The sequence below is a fragment of the Coturnix japonica genome, chromosome 17 (assembly GCF_054131305.1).
Source record: "Coturnix japonica strain WE chromosome 17, WE-NBRP24, whole genome shotgun sequence".
NCBI lineage: Eukaryota > Metazoa > Chordata > Aves > Galliformes > Phasianidae > Coturnix > Coturnix japonica.
Window position 1 is genome coordinate 15,915,551 of NC_140679.1, and position 18,509 is coordinate 15,934,059.

An 18,509-nucleotide genomic window follows, 5' to 3' on the forward strand; every position below is an offset into this window, starting at 1 on the left:
CGTGCACAACTACTCACACGTGCTTGTGCAAAACACTCCGGAATTAGACCTTTGGATTAACTGTTTAATATACTTGTGCACATGTGCGTATAGCAAAGAGGCAACTGTGAATCATAAGGCTATTGAAACATTGGCAGGTTCTAGGAAGAGCAAAGGCCCTGCAGGAGGCCTGGGCAAATCAGGTGTCCCCAGTTTCTCTGCTTTTCTGTCCCCATTCAGTACACAAAACCCATACAAGAGGGGAACTGGACTGCTTTGCTCCAGAGAGAGCTGCCAGCCAGAGCGTGAGAAAGCAACAGCAATCCAGGAGCTACCTCCTGCCTGATGCAGCTCAGGGCAGGAGAATCCAGCGCTGGGAAATGCGTACGTTCTCCCTTGCTCAGCTCTTTTGCTCTCACTCAATGTCAGAGCATCACCGTGCAGGTGGAGGAAGTGACGTGTCCCGCTGTCCCGGTGCCACAAGCCGGAGGGTTTGGGCTGATCCGTGCCCTTGCTTTCCTGTGCTGCACTACATCTTGGGGGAGTCGCAGCTGGCCGATGACAAGGTCTTTCAGTGAAAGGGACAATCAGTTGAGTCTCCATATATTAGTTATTCACGCACACGCAGGGAGGTGGGTCATTCTAGGTTTCATATATATTCATATATAAAGTGTATGTTGCCCTGCACGTATTTTATATATCATATATATATACACACACACATCATCTATATGTGTATATATATATATATAAAATTTAAAAAACCCTCCAAAAACCTAAGCTAGGAAATGTCATAGCCCAAGGAGGGCCGTCCTCTTGCACCTGTCCAAGGACCAGGAGAGGGGCTTCAGATGGAGCCTGGAAACATTCATGCTACCCTCCCTTACCCAACTTCTGCCTACCACACAGCAGGCTCAGTCAGCGCCCTGAGTGCCTTCCTCAGTCCCACTCTGCCCCAGGGCTCCTATGCTCAGTTCTCCAAGGCTTTCCTCAGGATCTGTGCTGTGTGTCGGCTTTCCCAAGTGAAGGCAATCCTCAGCCAGACGCTGCTCTGCTGGGGCACCTCCGGCTGCTGCCTCGGAGCCCTCCCGGGATGGGTCCTTCAGAGGCTCTGTCAGGTCCACGTCTGCCCGGGGCACATGTGCACACAGGTCCTGCACCTTCTTGTTGAGGTCGTTGCGCTCTGTTTGCAGGGCTCGGCACAGTTTCTCCAGGCGCTGGATTTTCACCTGAAGCCCCTCTAGCTCTTTATCTCGAAGGGTTTTCTGTAAATAGAGAAGCAGTTCAGACCTACCCCACTGGGGATAAAGGCAGAAGGGAAAAGAGATGAAACTTTGAAGGGAAGCTCAAGTGGAAAGACCACTCAGTTGCCCACATCAGCACAGAACGGCCACAGCCTCCTCACCTCTTCAGCCATTTCCAAGAGAGCCTTGTTGCTGCTCTCCCAGCGAGAACGGTACATTGTGGTCTCCTTCTCCAGCTTCTTAATTTTCTTTGTCATCTGCAGAACCATGGTAAAAAAGGAACAAATAAGCCAGAATAATGCAGTCAGGTACATCTTGTGTATACTTAAACAGACAGCTGCTTTCCCAGGGCAGACAGCAAGATCCTGCTGTCCTGGGAAATGTCTCCTTGCCCTCCTGCAGCCAGCTGCATCAGTGGGAACCACCAACAGTAACCCAGGAGATCGTGGTAGCACTGCTTTTTCTGATCCATTAGGGGTACAGCCATCACCCCACGAGTCCAGCATCCACCTTTTATCAGCAATCAGTTTGTGCCTGATTTTAATGCCAGCAAAACTCAGCAAAACAATACAGCTGCTGCTTACCTCACAGTACAAGTGAGGAGAAAGGCAGTACCCAGCCCGCTGGCCCATGCACACACTGCAGGCAGTGACAACAATACCTACCTTCTCCATCTCCTGCTTAAATGTTGTGAACACTTCACTGCTTTTGGAAAGGGTGTTCTGGAATTCTTCAAACTTCTCTGTGTAGAGAGCCAGCTGTAGGGAGAGACGGGGTTACAGCTCGTCACCATGGCACCTCCTGATGGCCTTTCCCAGGAGCAGGGAGATGTTAGCCAAGAAATGAGCTAGTCATCTTGTGACCGGACTTTATGACTAACAAACTTGCAGCATGAGGCTGCTTTGCCAGCACTGGGTACTGCAGATTGTGGAATGATATTTCTTCTTTCTTAGGGAAACACCCTTAGAGAGCAATGTGTTCTCCAAACATCTCCTGGCCTTGGCACGAAGCACTTGCTGGGTCTGATTCAGCAAAGTGTGATCACACAACTGCTCTGAGCACTGGGAAACATGCTGGTAAAACCAGAGCTCCTTCCTTGCACAAGGAGACTGGAGGAGGTTTCATCTCACACTGTGCTTCATGCAGGCACACAGTTATCATACTTAAGAGCAATCCTGCCTCTGTGTTTTTCTAATTAAGGAAACACAGGTTATTCCCTGCTGAAGGAGGAAGGGAAAAAATGAATGACCAGGCTGAGCACACACAGAGCAGGTAACTCACCTGCTGCTTGAGATGAGTCTCCTGCTGCTTCATCAGCTCACACATCCTCTGTGATTCCACAGCTTCCTTCAGCAGCTAGGGAAGAGCAAAAGCAGTTACCTCACTGCTGCCAGGGAAAGCTCTCAATATGCCATATGCTGCTGGTGCTTGGCCTGGAGTCAGCAGGGGGCTGGGAGAAACACCACCAACAGCACAGGGCTCCAGCCTTGATTCTGAAGCAGCTGGGAGAATGGTCACTGCTGCATACACAGCTGGGATGGCCTGATCTCTTAAGGGCACTGCACTCAGGAACCCAACCTCCACAAAGAAACAGGGCAAACAGCTCAGTGCTTATAACCAGCAGAGAATCACTAAGACTTACAAAGTCCTTTTCCCGTTGATGCCTCTCCTCTGCCTCCTTCAGCATTTCCTGTGCCTGCTGGAGCTTGGCATCCACGAGCTGCTGCTGCAGGTCCTTGTGTTTGAACACCTTATCAATGTGCTGCCAAAGGAAATGCCACCAGTCACTGACATGCGAGGTCAGGGCCCTGCTACCCACGTGGCACAGATCCCAAGGAATGACCTCAAATCCCAAGGGCTCTCTCTCCCCTCCAGCAGCAGTTTCTGCCCTGGAAACATTCTCCACAGGGCAGAATGGGTGCACCACAGCAGGCCATGCCAGGCCCGACTCACCTCCTCCCGCAGCTCGTACTGCTCAATGAGCTTCTTGAGCCGCTCTGCCAGCTCCATGTTCTCCTGGCGCAGCTTGGAGTTCCTCTCGTTGTGCTGCTCCATCTGCAGCTGGATGTCATTCAGTGTCACCTGGAAGTGGGATGTCACCTCCTTCCGTTTCTCCTCTTCCTCTCGTGCTCGCTGGACACCCTCCTCCTGTATTAGAAGGGCAGACAGCAACGTGGCATCACATCAGGCAGATGAACAAACCTCCCTGGGCCGTGATGATCTGAACCCACCCAACTTCCCACTGCTGCTGGTATCAATCAGGAAGGCTCTGCAGGCCATTGCATGGCAGCTCCTTCACTCCAAGAGCTGAGCAAGCCCACAAATGATCACTTCCTTCAAAATAAAATCACAAGGGTCAGCTCCCTCCCCTGCTGTCCCTTGCAAGATAACAGATTAACAGCACAACTGAAATCCTGCACTGGACATCAGACTGCGGGCGACCACTCCTTAAAATCAGCCCTGCAGCAGGTGACCTAAGGGTTTGGGAGGAAGCAGCTCCTGCAGCAATCCCAGGAGACACTCGCCTTGAGGGTACGGTTGTGTCTCTGGAGCTCACGGCACAGGCTCTCCAGCTTGCTGCGGGCCAGGATGGCCTTGCTGTGCTCACTCTGCAGGTGGTCCTTCTCTTGCACCAACTGTGTCTGCTTCTTCTGCAAAATCTTCATCTGTTTCTGGGAGTTTCGGTGTTCTTCCAGCTAGGGTAGGAGAGCAGAGGGCAGAGATGCAGCAAAACAGACCAGGGCAATGCTGTGCCCATATAAGGGTACACAGGGATCAAATAGGTGTTCTGTCTACTCTGAAAGGACAGGAGCTTTATAATAAAAAGCACAGTCAGATGAATACAGAACCCAAGGTCTCCCACACACAGCCTTTCTCCTTCCTGAATTAACATCCTACTGGAATTGGTGAGAAGTGCACATTCCTTCAGGACCTCCAAGCACTCAATGCTTAAACAGAGCAGAGCTCTGAGTGCTGTCCCAGTGCTCACTGCAGCAGCGTCCTCCCACTGCCCCAGAGCCTGGAATGAAGAAACGAGGACTCACCAGCTCAGCGTATTTCTTGCACAGTGCTGCCAGTTTCTCCTCTGGCGTGCTCAGGGTGTTCAGGGTCTGCATCAACAAAGTGATTTCTTTGCCTGCAGTGAGACAGAATTAAACAGAAAGGTGACGTCACGTACATGGAGTTGTGGCTTATAAAGGCAAGGACAGGAGACAGAAACCAGGTCTCACACCTGTGACCACCCTGGCCCAGAGTTCCCATCTCCAGTGCCTATTTGGGGGTTTGTCCCCCAGATTTCACCACATACAGCAGTGAACAATTGAAGCAGCTGAGGAGAAACGTGGTTATCAGAGTAGGGAACCACCAAGGGGCCAACTAGACAACGCTGTGTGCAGCAGAGGGGAAACCTGCACAATTCAGAGGCTGCAGCAGCACTCAGGACTGATGAGTGTCTTTGCAACACTCAACGTTTCCTCCCATACCACAAGAATAAGATGCTGTACTATTTCCAAACACGTACCTAAGGTATTCATTTCTCTAACAGCACTTAGTGCAGTATAAAATCCACATCTGCACCAAAGTTCTCAGGCTGGCAGCACAACCACAGCAGGAAACCCCTTACCGAGGCCCTTGGCTTTCTTCTTTTCCTGAGCCTTCTTCTGATCCCGCTCTCCACACTCGTCTCCAGGTCGAAACTCTTCGGTCCCCTTCGTTCCTTCCTTCTCACCATTCATCTCGGGGCTGCCTGACTCCTGATCTCCGTTCCTCGGGGACTCACTGAGGCACTTCTCCACTTCCTCTGGCTCCACGGGCTCACTCTGCCCACCGTCCTCACCCGGACCCTCCTGGCTGGCATCCACGCAGTACGTGTTCAAGATGTCCTCAAGCTGCCTGCTCAGCTCCTCAGAGACATCCTGCACGGCAGCCCGGGAGGACTTTGTGTCGTCCTGTGCAAGGGGAGCTGTCGGAGATACAAGCACAAAGGCGTGATGCTTCCCCACGCCGCCTGTTCTCTGCTCTCCACGCACACACAGCAAGGGGAAGGTTTCCCCGAGCACCTCAGTGCACCAGGGCGGGCTGAACTCCCAGCACACAAACTGCTTTGTTCAGGCTGTGCCTCCAGCCAGCTGCCCTGACAATGGAGGTGCATTCCTAACAGCCTCTTTTGATCACGAGAGCATGACCGAGACCCTGACATCTGTCAGGAGCAAGAACTGCCCCCTCCCACCATCCTCTAACCAAAGCAGGTTGTGTGTGAGCCTTCCCTCGGAGCAGCAGCCTGCTAATATCCCCAGAGCCTTTTTTGCACAACAATAGATCTATAAGCTGAGTTTGCCTCTTTGCTCACATATACGAGCAGCTGTAGCGGCTCAGACCCACATCCCATCCCATCCCATCCCATCCCATCCCATCCCCATCCCATCCCATCCCCATCCCAGCACAATCCATCCCATCCCAGCAGCCCCTCAGCACTTCTCTACATCCACAACTCCTCCCAAGCAGAGCTGTACAGCATCAGCTATTGAACTCACTGCATTGCTGTGCATCTCCTACGTTCCACAGTTACTAAAACGCAGGGCAAGGTTAATTGAACCTGCTGTGAGCTGACCACCCATTCCTGTCTCAATGTCACAGAGCAGCACTAAAGGAACCGATCGCTCAGGGACTCTGTGCTGCTGGGATCAACGCTACGAGTCGCACAGAACGGACCGGACAGAACGGGCCGCCCCGTACCCAATACCGGGACGCGGCGCTGCCCGCACCTTCCATGGCCGCGCTGGGCTCTGCCGGTTCCGCCTCGTCCCCCGGATCGCCGCCGGTTTTGGCCGCGGGTCGCGGGGCCGCTTTGCCGTCTCCGCTCTGGTTCTTCATGGCGGCACCGCTCCGCGCTCAGCACCGGGAGAACCGCTGGAACGGAAACCGCAGCTGGAGCGGGGAATGGAGGGAGCGGACGGGAACCGGGACCGAACCGGGACCGAACCGGGAACCGGGACCCGCCGCGACCCAGCGCTGCGCCACGGGGACGGCATCGAGGAGCCGCGCGGCACCGGATCCCATGGAGCCCGGTATCAGCCCCACACAGCCCGGTATCCCCGCACATATCCCGGTATCCCCTTATAGCCCTGTATCCCCATACAGCCCGGTATCCCCGGATCCCCCCGGTCCGACCGGAGCCCCCGTCCGCTCCCGCCATCCCACGTGACCCCCGTGACGTCATCAACACCTCCCTTCCTCCCGCCGTGACGTCACGCCCGTACCCCCGTGACGTCACCGGCAGCGCTGTGACGTAGCGGCCGCTCCTCCCGGTGCGGTCGGTGCCGGTTGAGGCGGCAGAGCCCCGTTGTACCGGCGGGCAGCGCCCAGCAGCGCCCAGCAACGCCCGCTCCCCCCGCCGGTCCCGCACTGAAGGAAGCGGTTCCGGGCCGGGCCTCGCAGCGTGCGCTCATCGCGCAGGCGCCGCCCCGCTCCGCCGACCAATCAGCGCCGAGCAGCCGCGGGGGCCGCCGGGAGACAGAGGCGAGGAGCGGGAAGAGCCGCGGGAACTACAACTCCCGGCGTGCCCCGCGGCAGCCACTTCCGCCCCCCCCGGTCTCCACAGCCGCTCGCTCCCGGCCCGGCTCCGCTCAGCGCTTTGTTCGATCCCGGCCCGGTACGAGGAACCGACCGTGAGCGCGGCCACACACAGCGCTATAACGGGAGCAGCTCGGGCCTCGTGTGCAGGTAACGGCTCACAGCGCTATTACACACATTACATTACACAGGTGTTGGTTTCCTCTGGAGCCCGATTAGACAAACAGGTGCCGATAGATCGTATAAAATACACAGATCTGAGACTTTATGAAGGAAAATGTTTGTGAGCGGGACGGAAACATGGAAATGAGGCCCAGTGTGTTCACACAGCACCAGAACCGGGCTGTGGGGCTCCAATACAGCTGGGGATGGGGCAGCTCCCATAGTACAGCCCCCCCAGCCCCAGCCCTGCTCACAGCCACCAGCTCCGGCTGCTTCGACCCTTGTCAACAGCAGCAGCTCAAACCAACCAACAATATCAGGACACGGGGAGGATCCTCCCACAGCCCCTCACCCTTTGTCCATGTTCTGCAGTGTGAATCCAGCCCAGCTCTGCCAGGATCGCTGCATGGGGAGCGCAGAAAGGCCAGGGCTAAACTCTGCTCTTGGCAAATTAGAGTCTTTAATAAGAGTAACATGTGCAAAAAAATTAAATAGATCAACCCAGGTTTCCAGAATTATTCTCGTCTGAATACTCGCTTTTCTATTTCTGTTCTTACCCAACCCAACGCTGAAACCTCAATTAAGTACCCGAGGTAAGAAGTGACATTTGGGAGAGATCACCACAAAGAAAAATAAACCCAAGAGGTGCAACGAGTTACCTCAGTGTCCTTCCTCCACCCAGATGCCTGCTTTAAAGACACGTATGCAGCAGCAAAAAGAAAATAAACGTGCAAGACATCCCATTTTCTTCATGAGGATAAAGCACTCTGTCTATTCGTTTGAAGGAAGAATTGTTTCCTAACAGGTGGAGTGAGCGTCCAGCCTTCCGTTTGCAAGGAGGAAATGGGATCAGCAGCTTCTCCCAGTTGTTTTGTGGCAAATTTGTGGTGGTCTTTTTGCCTGGGGCGTATTATAGCTGGAAGCCTTCCATAGGGGCTTCAGGTTGCTGGAAGATGAATTGCTGCTGGTTCTCATCTACCTGGGGAGCTAAAGCAGAGTCATCCTCTACTCCAAAGTAGTGCTCAATCAGGTCGAAGGCTTTCTGGTAGATCTCTTGGTTCTCGTGGCTCTGCAGGAACTCTATCTTATCCAAGCCTTAGAAAAGACAAAAGTGGAATGTGATGAGACAGGAGATCCTAACGTTCAAGCTGTCCCGATCCATCCTCCACCCTTCCCCCTATTCATTGCTTGTCTGTGTTACGTGAGCATTTTGTGAGCAGCACCGACAGCTAAAGCCAACTATTCCCATTTCTCCAGAGCTGCCTGTGGATTTTATCTATATCAGCAACCATTAACCTTCCCAGTTGCAGGTTTAGCTGATGCAGTAAAGCAGGAAGTCTCCAGCAAAGAACTGCGAGCACTGAACTGGGCAGTGAAATCTGTGCCACTGGCTGGGAACATTCAGCAGCTGCAGGGGAAGGAAGCAGGGCCTGTCCCAGCAGCATTCAGCAGAAGGGCAGCAACAACTTTAGCTGTCCTAATTAAACCCACTGCTGAACGGGAAGAATCCGAGCACTGCACACTGAGGAATGTCAAGAATTATTCTTACTGGAGGAACCAGGACACACAATGTAACAGTCAGTGAGAGGGCAAGGGAAAAAACATTAAAAACGATGCTGACAGTATACAGGGCATTTCAGACCAAAATAGGAACCGTTCCTCAAAGCATTAGGAACAGGACAAAACCACCAAATTAGGGCTCTCCAGGGACAAGCTCCGTCTCTCTGGATTTCTGTCATGCGTTTGCAGTGCACAGCTGGGGACAATTAGACAAATCAAAGACCCAAGAAGTGGGTCTTACTCAGCTCAGCTTACATTGATTAATATTCCCAACAGTGTGAGCCGCAATTATCAGCCTGGCCTCTGGGTCTAAGAAACCTGGATCACAAGCACAGTAGTGTTTGCTTCCTGACATTATCTTATGCTGTATTGTAACATTCTACAAAGACAGTGTGATCTATTATTGGAACAAATACCAGCTCATCTGGAGCACACCCAGCCCCTTAACTCATCAGAAAAGCAAACAAAACTAGCAGACCCTTCCAATATATTCTACTGTGTTCAGAGTCAGTGGCACCGAGGGCAGCAGAACCTACCGTAGGCCTCTTCTATCATGCTGCAGTACGGGTTGATGCCTGTCCCGCTCTGGCTGGCCTCCTGCTCTCCCAGCCTCAGGATGTTCTCCAGGCCATTCAACGCCACCTGAACAATCTTGGAGTCCATGACAGTAAGGAGGTCACAGAGAGGCTTGATGCAACCCAGGTTGACCAGGTATCTAAAAGAGATGACCAGGAACATTTGCCTTTCAGGACAGCAAGCACCACCACTGCTCAGTTATAAAGAACAGGACAAGCGATTCAAGCTAAAATCAATTTCTCTAATGTAATCTTTATATTCTGCTGTTTTAGAAGATTATTTACCTACTTGTTAACATTTACACCCCCCCACACACTTATTTTTTTCCCTGATTTTAAAGCAGCTCCTTCTGACATCCGACTGAAATTATGAGCAGCGAGGATCTAATTGGCTTGGCACGCATCTCTCCCCTGGGGTTCCCCAGATTAGTTCCTCACTACTTCAGCAGTTCCTATGAAGGAAAGGGAAATGTCTGAATGCAGGTAGCTCTCAGAGCCACAGGGAGTACCTGATCTGTTCAGGAGTTCCTCCTGACGTTGCATTTGTGATAGCCCACGCTGCCTCCTTCCTCGTACGGAATTCTGCTTTCTGTAAGATTTCTATCAGCACTGGGAAGATGTTTGCATCTATAACTGCCTGAAGAGAGAGAACAGCAACAAGTGTTTGAATGGGCAACGTGGTTTCTAAAAAGGCTGGATGGAAACAGCAAGTCTGCAATAATGTCAGAGTAAAGAATGCACAAGAAACCACCTCAAAGCATCAGATAAGGGGAAAAGTAACTGAAAAGATCTCATTATCAAGGGTGAACTCAGAATCTAGGATTATTATAGGTGACTGAGAGCAGACGCAATGCTGTACCTGTATTTGTGCTCTGTTTCCTGCTGTGATGTTAGATATGGTCCAGCAGGCTTCTTTCCTGATTGACTCCTTGGGACTACTTAATAAATGCAGGAGGCAAGGCAGGGCTGAACAGTTCAGAATCACCTTTTCAGAAAGAAAACAGGAATTAGGCCACTGGTGTCAGGTAGTATCAGAAACCCAAAATGAGTGAGCGTTCTGGTGAGCCTTGGTTTTAAGAACTTGCTGCAGATACATAAGAGAGATATAATGCCCAGCTTCCACAGAATCATTATCAGGAGTTGTGTTCCCTTCAGCCGCACCTGTAAGGCCGTCCTGGCCCTCACCTGGGTCTGGATGTCATCTCCTGTCACGATGTTGCCGACCGCTCGCAACGCTGGGGAGGCCACTTTGTAGTCGTTGTGCCTGCATGAAAGATGGGACAAGCAGAACCAGCAGATCAGATCACATGAGCCCGGGTGCTTACAAGATCTGCCCTCCAGTCTCCCATCTGCATTATTTACTTTGGATTGCACCCCTGGCTTAAAACTAACTTACAATACAGGCAGCGCTATCCTTTACATCCCAGCTTATCTTCAGCGTAATTACAGACCTCAATATTTACATCCCACTCCTGATCACAGACTGTGTTAATTGGTGCAGTACTCAGTTCTCTCTCTTTTTACAGTCCGGTCTAACTATCAGCCTGAGTCTCTGTTTGGTTCTTCCTAGTGAACAGATCTGCCTCCTCTAAGGCTAATAACTGCAGCTCTCAACCCACTTCAGACCCTCTGAGGTAACTGCTCCAGCAGTCAGTTAAGGCTCCCAGGACCTGGGTCCCAAAGCCACAGGGCAGGAACACTGATGTGTTTTGATATAAGCTCAGGCTCAGTCACCTGCTGGGCTGAGGCAGCAAGACAAGATACTTACATTAACAACTCGACCAGTCGCCGACACACCCCCGAGTCAATAACTGCTTGAATTTTCTCATTGGGACCATCTGATAAATAGGAAAGAGCCCAGCACGCATCTGCCAGCAAGTCAGAGTCACTGTTGAATAATAGTCGGGACAACACTGGCAGGCAGGGAGATACCTGCAACAGTACCACCCCACAAGGTTAGTCACACTGTTCCCCACCACCACCTTCACAAACACCACGTGGCTGAATTGAATTTTCAGTCACAATTTGAGCACAGTTGCAAACTTCCAGAGTTCATAACAAGAAGGGAAGCCCACAGTGTTGCATGGAAGTCCAGGTTTGCCCCTCACCCAGGCTACGCTGATGGGCTGCCAGCAGAGCCATGCATACGGGCTGGCAGAATATTACACAGGCACTCAAACAGCTGCTGAACAGAAACATCAGCCTCAGCAGGAAGAACCTCACCCTTCTGCCTCCCAGAGCACCTTGCAGAAATCCAATGGCCAAAAATAATTGAGACCAACAAACACCTTGACGGGGTGTCTCCCCTTCCCCTCTGCCAACAAGGCATCTACTCTCACCTTATCAAATTCAGGTGGTGGACTCTTTCCTCTGCACAAGTTTGACAAGGCCCAAACAGCATTTCGTGTCATTGTCAACCTGGTGGACTTGGTAAGGAGCCTGAAGAGACAATTACCATGAATTATATCCTCAGTACAGAGCATAAAGTTGCTGGAAATCAGCAAAGGAAACAAAACAAGAGAAAAAGAACCTAACAATTGTAAGGAAGTCACACCACTGTTCCATTTGCTGCACTGTTTGCCACCTGAGGCTCCCAGTTTAAGCATAAAGAGAAGCAAAACGCAGCTGCTCCTAGAATAACCAGCTCCTTTCCTAACGCTCGGTGACACAGAGCAGGAAGGCAAACTATGTTAGATAAGTTGCAGAAGGAAGTGCAAGAGAATCAAATGCGGTTCCACACTCAAATTCAGCCCAGACACTCGCACCCCAATCTGAGGTCAGATGGTTCTCAGTGACCAACTGACACAAACCACCATCCCTCTACTCTGCAATGTAGACAGCACATCCTGTGGGCTGAGAAAGGCAATTATTGCCAAAATGGGACTGACAGAAGTACAAGTTGCAGACCAAATCATTTGTGACACAGCAACATCTTGCCAAGGTTGAGCAAGATTTCTAGGATAAGCAATAATTTCTAGAACAGTGAGAGCACACTCTTAGCAGCCATGTCTGACCGGTGAGAACGTACCACAGCTGAGAGCTCAGTGATGTGCAGACCTGCTCCCTTTCCTCAGTGCTAGACAAGTCCATTCAGACCAGCACGTGAAATCCACAGCACAAGCACAAAGAGCAGTTTGAGGGACACAGGGCAAGCCCTGTGACTTCAGAGAGGCAAGCACACTGCAACAGCACCCGCTTCAGATTCAGAGCAGTGTAAAGGTTTGTGAGAAGGCATGTTATCTACCAAGTCCCACTATGAATCATATACTTGTCTGAGCTGCCAGTTTATCATCTGGTACCAATAGTTTGATTCCCATCATCACTTTGCTAGGGAATCTATTTGCCCAGCTCGAATGTTGCTCTGCTGCAGTACAATGGGACTTCAAGAACTGTATTGGCAAGTATTCATGGCTACTCACATTAACAAGGGAGGAAGAATAGCGCAGTTAAGGACATAATCTCTACACACAGAGCTGTCTCCAGCAATGTTCCCCAATGCCCAGACAGCCTGAAAGGAAATAGCAACAGTTTTAGCATTCACACAGTTCCTGAACAGAGGAAGAAAAAGGTGGTACGCTAAGAAAGCACTTCCCTGTAACTCCAAGAAACAGACTCTTCAGCTTGCGGGCTGCAGCCAGCTGCCAACTAGTCACTCATTTTAAACACTGAATTTCAGTCACGAGTGGTTTTTTCCCCTAACCCCAATGTATGAAGTGAACCTTACCTGTTCTTGAACGTCCTCAAAGTCAGAGTTTAACAGCTCTATAAAGATAGGAACTGCCCCGGCCTCGATTACTATTTTCGTCTGTTGGGAAGTTCCTGATGCAATATTCGTCAGTGCCCACGCTGCTTCAAACTGAGAAAAGCAGAAATGAGAGGAGCATGAATAAAGCAACCCAGATGCAGCAGGACATGCTTCACCATACATCACACAGTCCACATCTATTGGGTTCCAGACATCACCCATCTCCCATAGCACCCACAGGTTTAACAGTCTGCTTTACCTGTAGTGTGCAATTTTCACTTCTCTTCAGGAACTCAACAAATCTGTCCACCACTCCTTGAGTGTTTATCACTTCGTCTATTGGAGGATTTGGCTCTGAAATAGCAACGCAGTGTCAGAACAGTACACAGGTCTCATAAAGGTGAATAACACACACAAGCTACTATTGACCTGAGCGGTCTCAAGCTGTACTGATGTACCGTGGTACATCATCTCTCCAGAACAGCTTTCAGTAAAATTCATCCAAATTTATAGCAAGTTTCTACATTATGGCCTTCCTCAAATGCGACGCTTCAGTACAACACTGCAAGTACACGAACACTTAAAGACAAGGCTACATCAGACCCCATGGTGGGATCTTATCTTTACCTTTAGAAAGTAACTTCCTGAATTTCTGTGTGGTTGCCAGCTGTAGATCGGGGTCATCGGAGAAAAGCATCTCTACCATCTCTCTTGTGATCACTCCCTCCTTAAAGGGTGGAAACAGAACAGTGGTTCCGTGTCACATTTCAGGTATCACAGTCAAGACATCCTACCACAGTTTTGTTCTTAGCTCATGATCCAAAGATGCACTATTTGAGGTTAAAACACACTGTTTGGATCCTGGCACATTTCTTCACTTGGTTGTAGTAACATTTGCAACGTATTCAACAGCAGGAAAACAAACAGGTGAAGGTTTGTCAGTTCTATGCAGGCCACAGCATGAAGCCTGAAGGCATAAATGCAACAGGGAAAGGCACCTTACCCCACATGTCGTGGAACTGACATAGGAATCCATAAGGAGGCTATCGAACATGGAGGCATCTTCATTGATTAATTCCACGTTTCTTCTTTTAAAGAGCTGGCAGAGAACACAGCACAGGAGTTATTAGAAAGCAGTGTTTGTTTAACAGTCGTCATAACTAGATGTTCCTGCTCCTCAAACGAGATACCGTCAGCCATGAACTAAGTGCAATCCAAATCAAAAACAAGGAGTCATTCATAACAGCCCTGCACACGGAGGACTAACTTGGCACACAAACCCCAATAAAACATGCTGAGTCTTGCCCTCAGATACGCAAATCCCAGCTCAGTGAAACACTGGCATTTGCAAGTGCAGAATTTGGCCTTACAAGATGGGAAAAGCAAGAAGAGGGCGGCTCGTAGGTGATGCAACCGCTCAGTCTGAGCCACGTGCATCACCTGGGAATCACCTCTCACTTTCATAGACTTCCAAGCCAAAAAAAAAACCAGCTCAGAGTCCAGAAGTAAGTGCAGTCACCTCCACCTACTTGTCTCACTTCTTGGAGCAGGAGCTCCATTTACTAATCAACAAAACCAACAACTGAAATTAAAACCAAGGATCTGTGAACAAAAACCTTTAGTACCCCAAAGACAAAGTGCTGGAAGAGCTCTTCATGTGAGCCACGTTCTGTACCATGTGCAGAAGAACAGAGATCTCAGGACAGAGATAAACAAGGACTGCCAACAAACCTTAATGCACAGATCCCTGAAGATTCCAGTTATGCAGCAGCACAGTCTTGATTGCGTTAAGGCTGTACACAAACTAGTCAAGGTGAGAGTTACCTGTTGCTCTCGTTTCTGTTTGCGCAGTTGAATTCCTTCCTCTTCTCTCCTCCGACGCATTTCCTCAGGATTGAGGGCTTTGTTTTTGTAGCACTTCATTCGATAGTTGTCCTTGGCAGGACTCGCCATGTTGTCTGTGGAGAGGAAAAAGAGCCCTCAGGATTCTGGTCACACTCAGGTGTCCCCTTCAAGCAGAGGAGCCAGCACACACAGGTGAAGCAGTGCCTCTCCCAATTGCTTGGTGCTGAAGTACAAAGCTGTGCACTGGAATGAGATCCTGACATCAGCTCCAATGCTGTGTTGTCATGACTAGTATATTGAGTTTATAGGAAGCAGAGCAGACTCACTGTTCTGAAAGGAACCCGGATCCAACTTGATGGCACTGAAGCACGTTACCAATGTGTTACACATTGGAGGTGTGGAGGCACACAACCAACTCCAGTTCAGCTTCCAGCACCATTTCCCTCATATGCCCATGACATAACACACACCTCAGCACCTTCCCTGCACTCAGACACTGACCACAGGCTGCTGTGGGCACAAGCAGGTGCTCACTCAGTAACTGCACTGACTGCAGAGCTGTAGAGCAGGCTGTGAGAGCAGCAAAACACAGACATACACACATGGCAGAGATCCAACCGAGCGCGCAGTAAACAGGCCTTTATCTTACAATTCCAGTTAAAAACATTGCAGAAAGATGAGCTGTATGTATCATAGGCTGTGTTTGTCCTGCCAGATTACTGCAAGTGTTCAGCACCTGACCTACTTCTGCTGCTCCGTATCTGACTAAGGCAGAACTGCAGACCTGATCCCATTGCTCCTACCTCCTCCTCAGGGCAGTGACAAGGTACAGTGTGAGCACCCAGCACCAGCCCTGCACAGCAGACACCAACTGCTCGGCTGCATCCAGCTGCACTCCCCTGTTCTGGGCACTCAGCTTCCCCTCTCCCCCATTCATGAGAAAGGCTGCTGGACTCCAGCTCCACGCCCTTCACAGCACAGGAAGGAAGCAATGATAATCCACAGCAAACTGCCAATTAACCCTGAGACCAAACGGCTCCTCCCTGGCAGCCAGCTGGACAGCAGCACCTTTATCTCCTTCCACCTGCCCTCAGCTGCTGCAAGAAGGATCCCATAAAAGTTTGTGGCCCCACCTCAGTGTCCGCTCTAAGTTCGAAGCAGCCGAGCCACGCTGCTCACACAAAATCCAACCTGACTTATCAGCTGCCCCCAGCCAGGCTGGAACCCTCCCAAGCTCAGCTCGGGATGCTGTGCACTGCGCTGCTATTGAGAGCGCTCAGAGCCACGCTGGGAAAGGCACACAGCAGCCACACAGCAGCCACACGTTCCCACTTTGTGGCTTATATATAAAGTGTAACCCCTGAGCCCAGCCCTGTCTGCACAGCAGCACTGCTGGACAAGGGCTGCAGCCAACAAGTCCTGCATGTCAACACCTCTGGGATCACATCACTGATAAAAACAGCATTTAAAGCTGGGCTTTAATCAAAGTAATCCATATTGGGAATGGTTTCAAGTGCTTTGTGAGCTGAGAATTCCCTCACAGGAATCCCTCCTTTCCACACACTGCACCACGAGGATGTATTTAGAGGATGTATTTAGTGCCTGCGGGACGGAAGGAGAAAGCAGGATGGGAGTTGGATGGGAGCTGGACTCAGACTGAGAGCCAGCACCAACTGCAGCACTGGGCCATAAGGTAAATCCAGGCTCACTGCTGACCCGCCAACACCATAACGGCCCCTTAGCACTGAATCAGAAACCCGACCCCACTTCTCTGCCCATGAGGTTCCTCCCACCTCCCTGCATTACAGAGCATTGGCTTCAAAGACTCGTTCAGCTGCTGATTAAAGCTCCCAGCTGAGTCACTGCAGGAACTCGCATGCCTAAATCAGGACTGTGCTGCTGAGTCAGACCGAGGGGTAGAACAGAAACAGTTACACTGGGATTCACCACGGCCCTTCCGTGTAAAGCCTCAACACCCCAATGCAGATGATCCTCCGAGCTGCCCGTGGCTGTTCTGCTTCACCTGCTCACCTCAAGTCTGAGTAGCAGCAGCAGAGGCTGCTCTGAGCCGTGGGTATAAGGCATGTCACATCACAGCTTTCTTTAGCTGCTCCTTAAAGCAAAGCTGAAGTTCCATGAAGGTTCTGCACAGCAGCAGCCACAGACCTGGGAGGATTCCCTGATTCCCCTGAGCTGCACCCGCAGCATCGCGGCCATTTCAGCTGACGCTGCAGAAATCAAAGCCGAAATAATGGGTGCTCCTTAAATACAGAGCAAACCAAGGCAGCAGCAGCAAATACATCCCAAGAGTTGAGCTGCAGCCATCCCAGCTGCCAACACACAGCAGCCAGGAGCACAAACTGGTTCCTGGGAGCTCCTTGTTTCATCTCCCTGTGATTTCCATAGTCCTGCAGTGAAAAGCCCTGCACGCTGTCAGTGTTTGCACCCAGCAGCAGGAACTGCTTCAGAGCAGCACAAGATGCATCATGGAGTGGCTGTGAGACCCACTTACACTTCAGCTCCTGCTGCCCTGGAGCCGGCGGCTTTAGGTCCTGTCTGTACATCACAGGAGCACGATGATGTGTGATGGAACACAGCCCCAACAAGGAGCGTCCGTGACACCCCCGGCAACGAGGATCAGCTCCGTGTGTCAGCTCCATGCTGCAGCGTCCCGGCCCCAAAGCGGCTCCAAACGGCCGAACACAGCTCGGGATGGGGAGATTCTGCTGCTCCGCCAACGAGCAGCACCGACAGCGGGATCCGCTACTCAAAGATCGTGTTTGCTCACCTCGACTCGAGCAAATAAAGCGAGACGGCCCGATATCCACCGGGACCCGCCGGGAAACGGCCCGTTAAACACCGGGACCCGGCAGCCGGGAGCGGGACCGGGCCGGCAGCACCGCGCAATGAGGGCCGGGAATGTGACCGGGAACGGGAACGGAAATTAGAGCTGGGTTATGATAAAAGTCAGCGGAAAAGTTAAAGATCGAGACGAGGAACGGCGGAACGGGGACACCGACACCGCGGGGACACCGACACCGCGCCGGGACGGACCGAACGGCACCGGAACCGCTGCGAGAGCGCGGGGTGAGGTTCGGGTTCGGGTTCGGTCCGGGGGAACGGCGGCACCGCGGGGCAACGAACGGAGACCGGACCGGACGGACACGGAGCGGAACCGCCGCCGAACTCCGCCCCACGGGACGCAGCCGGTTCCGGAACCCGAACCGACAGCGGCCAACGGCACCGAGCGGAACCGCGGGACGGCCCAAAGAGCGACGGACACGGACAGACACAGACACACACGGACACACACGGACACACACGGACACACACGGATAGACACCGACAGACACACGGACACAACCGACACGCGGTTCCCGCAGCTCCGGCCGCCGCCGCCCCGGAGCCCAACGGCCGCGCTGGGGCTGCCGGCCCCGGGCTGAGTCAGTGCCGCCAACCGAGCGCCCGGCAGCGCCAAGTGCGGACACGGCCGCAGCCCCGCCGTCTCGTACCGTACCGATCCCGCCCCGCCCGGTCCCGCCGCTCTCACCCATCGCGGATCCCGACACGGACGTTCCGGCGGCGGCCACAATATGGCGGCGGCAGCGGGAGGGCGGGGAGCGGCGGACGGCGGCCGAGAGGGACCGCGGCGGGACGAGAGCGGAGAGCAACGCCCCGAACGGGGTCACGGGGCGGGGCCGGGCTTCAACTCGCGGCCGCGGGTCCCGCGTGGATCCTCGTGTCCCGCCACGTGCCCACGCGCCGACACGACCCCCCCCATTGCACCCCCCAGCCCCGAGCTCCGTCCCGGGCCGAGCTGAGCCGGGA

The 18,509-nt window shown here is 52.2% G+C and overlaps 2 protein-coding genes across 8 annotated transcripts; both read right to left on the reverse strand.

Annotated features, from left to right (window-relative positions):
• Positions 1-43: 43 nt before the first annotated feature.
• On the reverse strand, positions 44-6,692 carry TXLNA (taxilin alpha). Of its 2 annotated transcripts, none has more exons than XM_015883299.3 (11): positions 6,496-6,692; positions 5,987-6,131; positions 4,846-5,184; positions 4,268-4,359; positions 3,749-3,919; positions 3,177-3,371; positions 2,866-2,985; positions 2,505-2,579; positions 1,889-1,981; positions 1,385-1,480; positions 44-1,244 (listed from the first exon to the last, which is right to left on the reverse strand). In XM_015883299.3, the coding sequence occupies exons 2-11, from the start codon at positions 6,093-6,095 to the stop codon at positions 894-896; spliced, it is 1,641 nt and encodes a 546-aa protein (XP_015738785.1). In that variant the 5' UTR covers positions 6,096-6,131; positions 6,496-6,692; the 3' UTR covers positions 44-893. The 2 variants fall into 2 exon arrangements, with proteins under 2 accessions (XP_015738785.1, XP_015738784.1); XM_015883298.3 differs by having other exon boundaries at positions 6,482-6,692.
• Positions 6,693-7,397: 705 nt separating this feature from the next.
• On the reverse strand, positions 7,398-18,288 carry KPNA6 (karyopherin subunit alpha 6). 6 transcript variants are annotated; one of them, XM_015883291.2, is made up of 14 exons: positions 18,232-18,288; positions 14,661-14,794; positions 13,840-13,935; positions 13,464-13,563; positions 13,096-13,190; positions 12,816-12,947; positions 12,511-12,599; positions 11,431-11,530; positions 10,860-11,023; positions 10,277-10,355; positions 9,951-10,076; positions 9,601-9,728; positions 9,053-9,231; positions 7,398-8,051 (listed from the first exon to the last, which is right to left on the reverse strand). In XM_015883291.2, exons 1-14 carry the CDS (start codon positions 18,233-18,235, stop codon positions 7,867-7,869), a joined length of 1,611 nt encoding a protein of 536 aa, XP_015738777.2. In that variant the 5' UTR covers positions 18,236-18,288; the 3' UTR covers positions 7,398-7,866. The 6 variants fall into 6 exon arrangements, with proteins under 6 accessions (XP_015738777.2, XP_085374636.1, XP_085374637.1 ...); XM_085518510.1 differs by having other exon boundaries at positions 18,199-18,288; XM_085518511.1 differs by having other exon boundaries at positions 18,194-18,288.
• Positions 18,289-18,509: the final 221 nt, after the last annotated feature.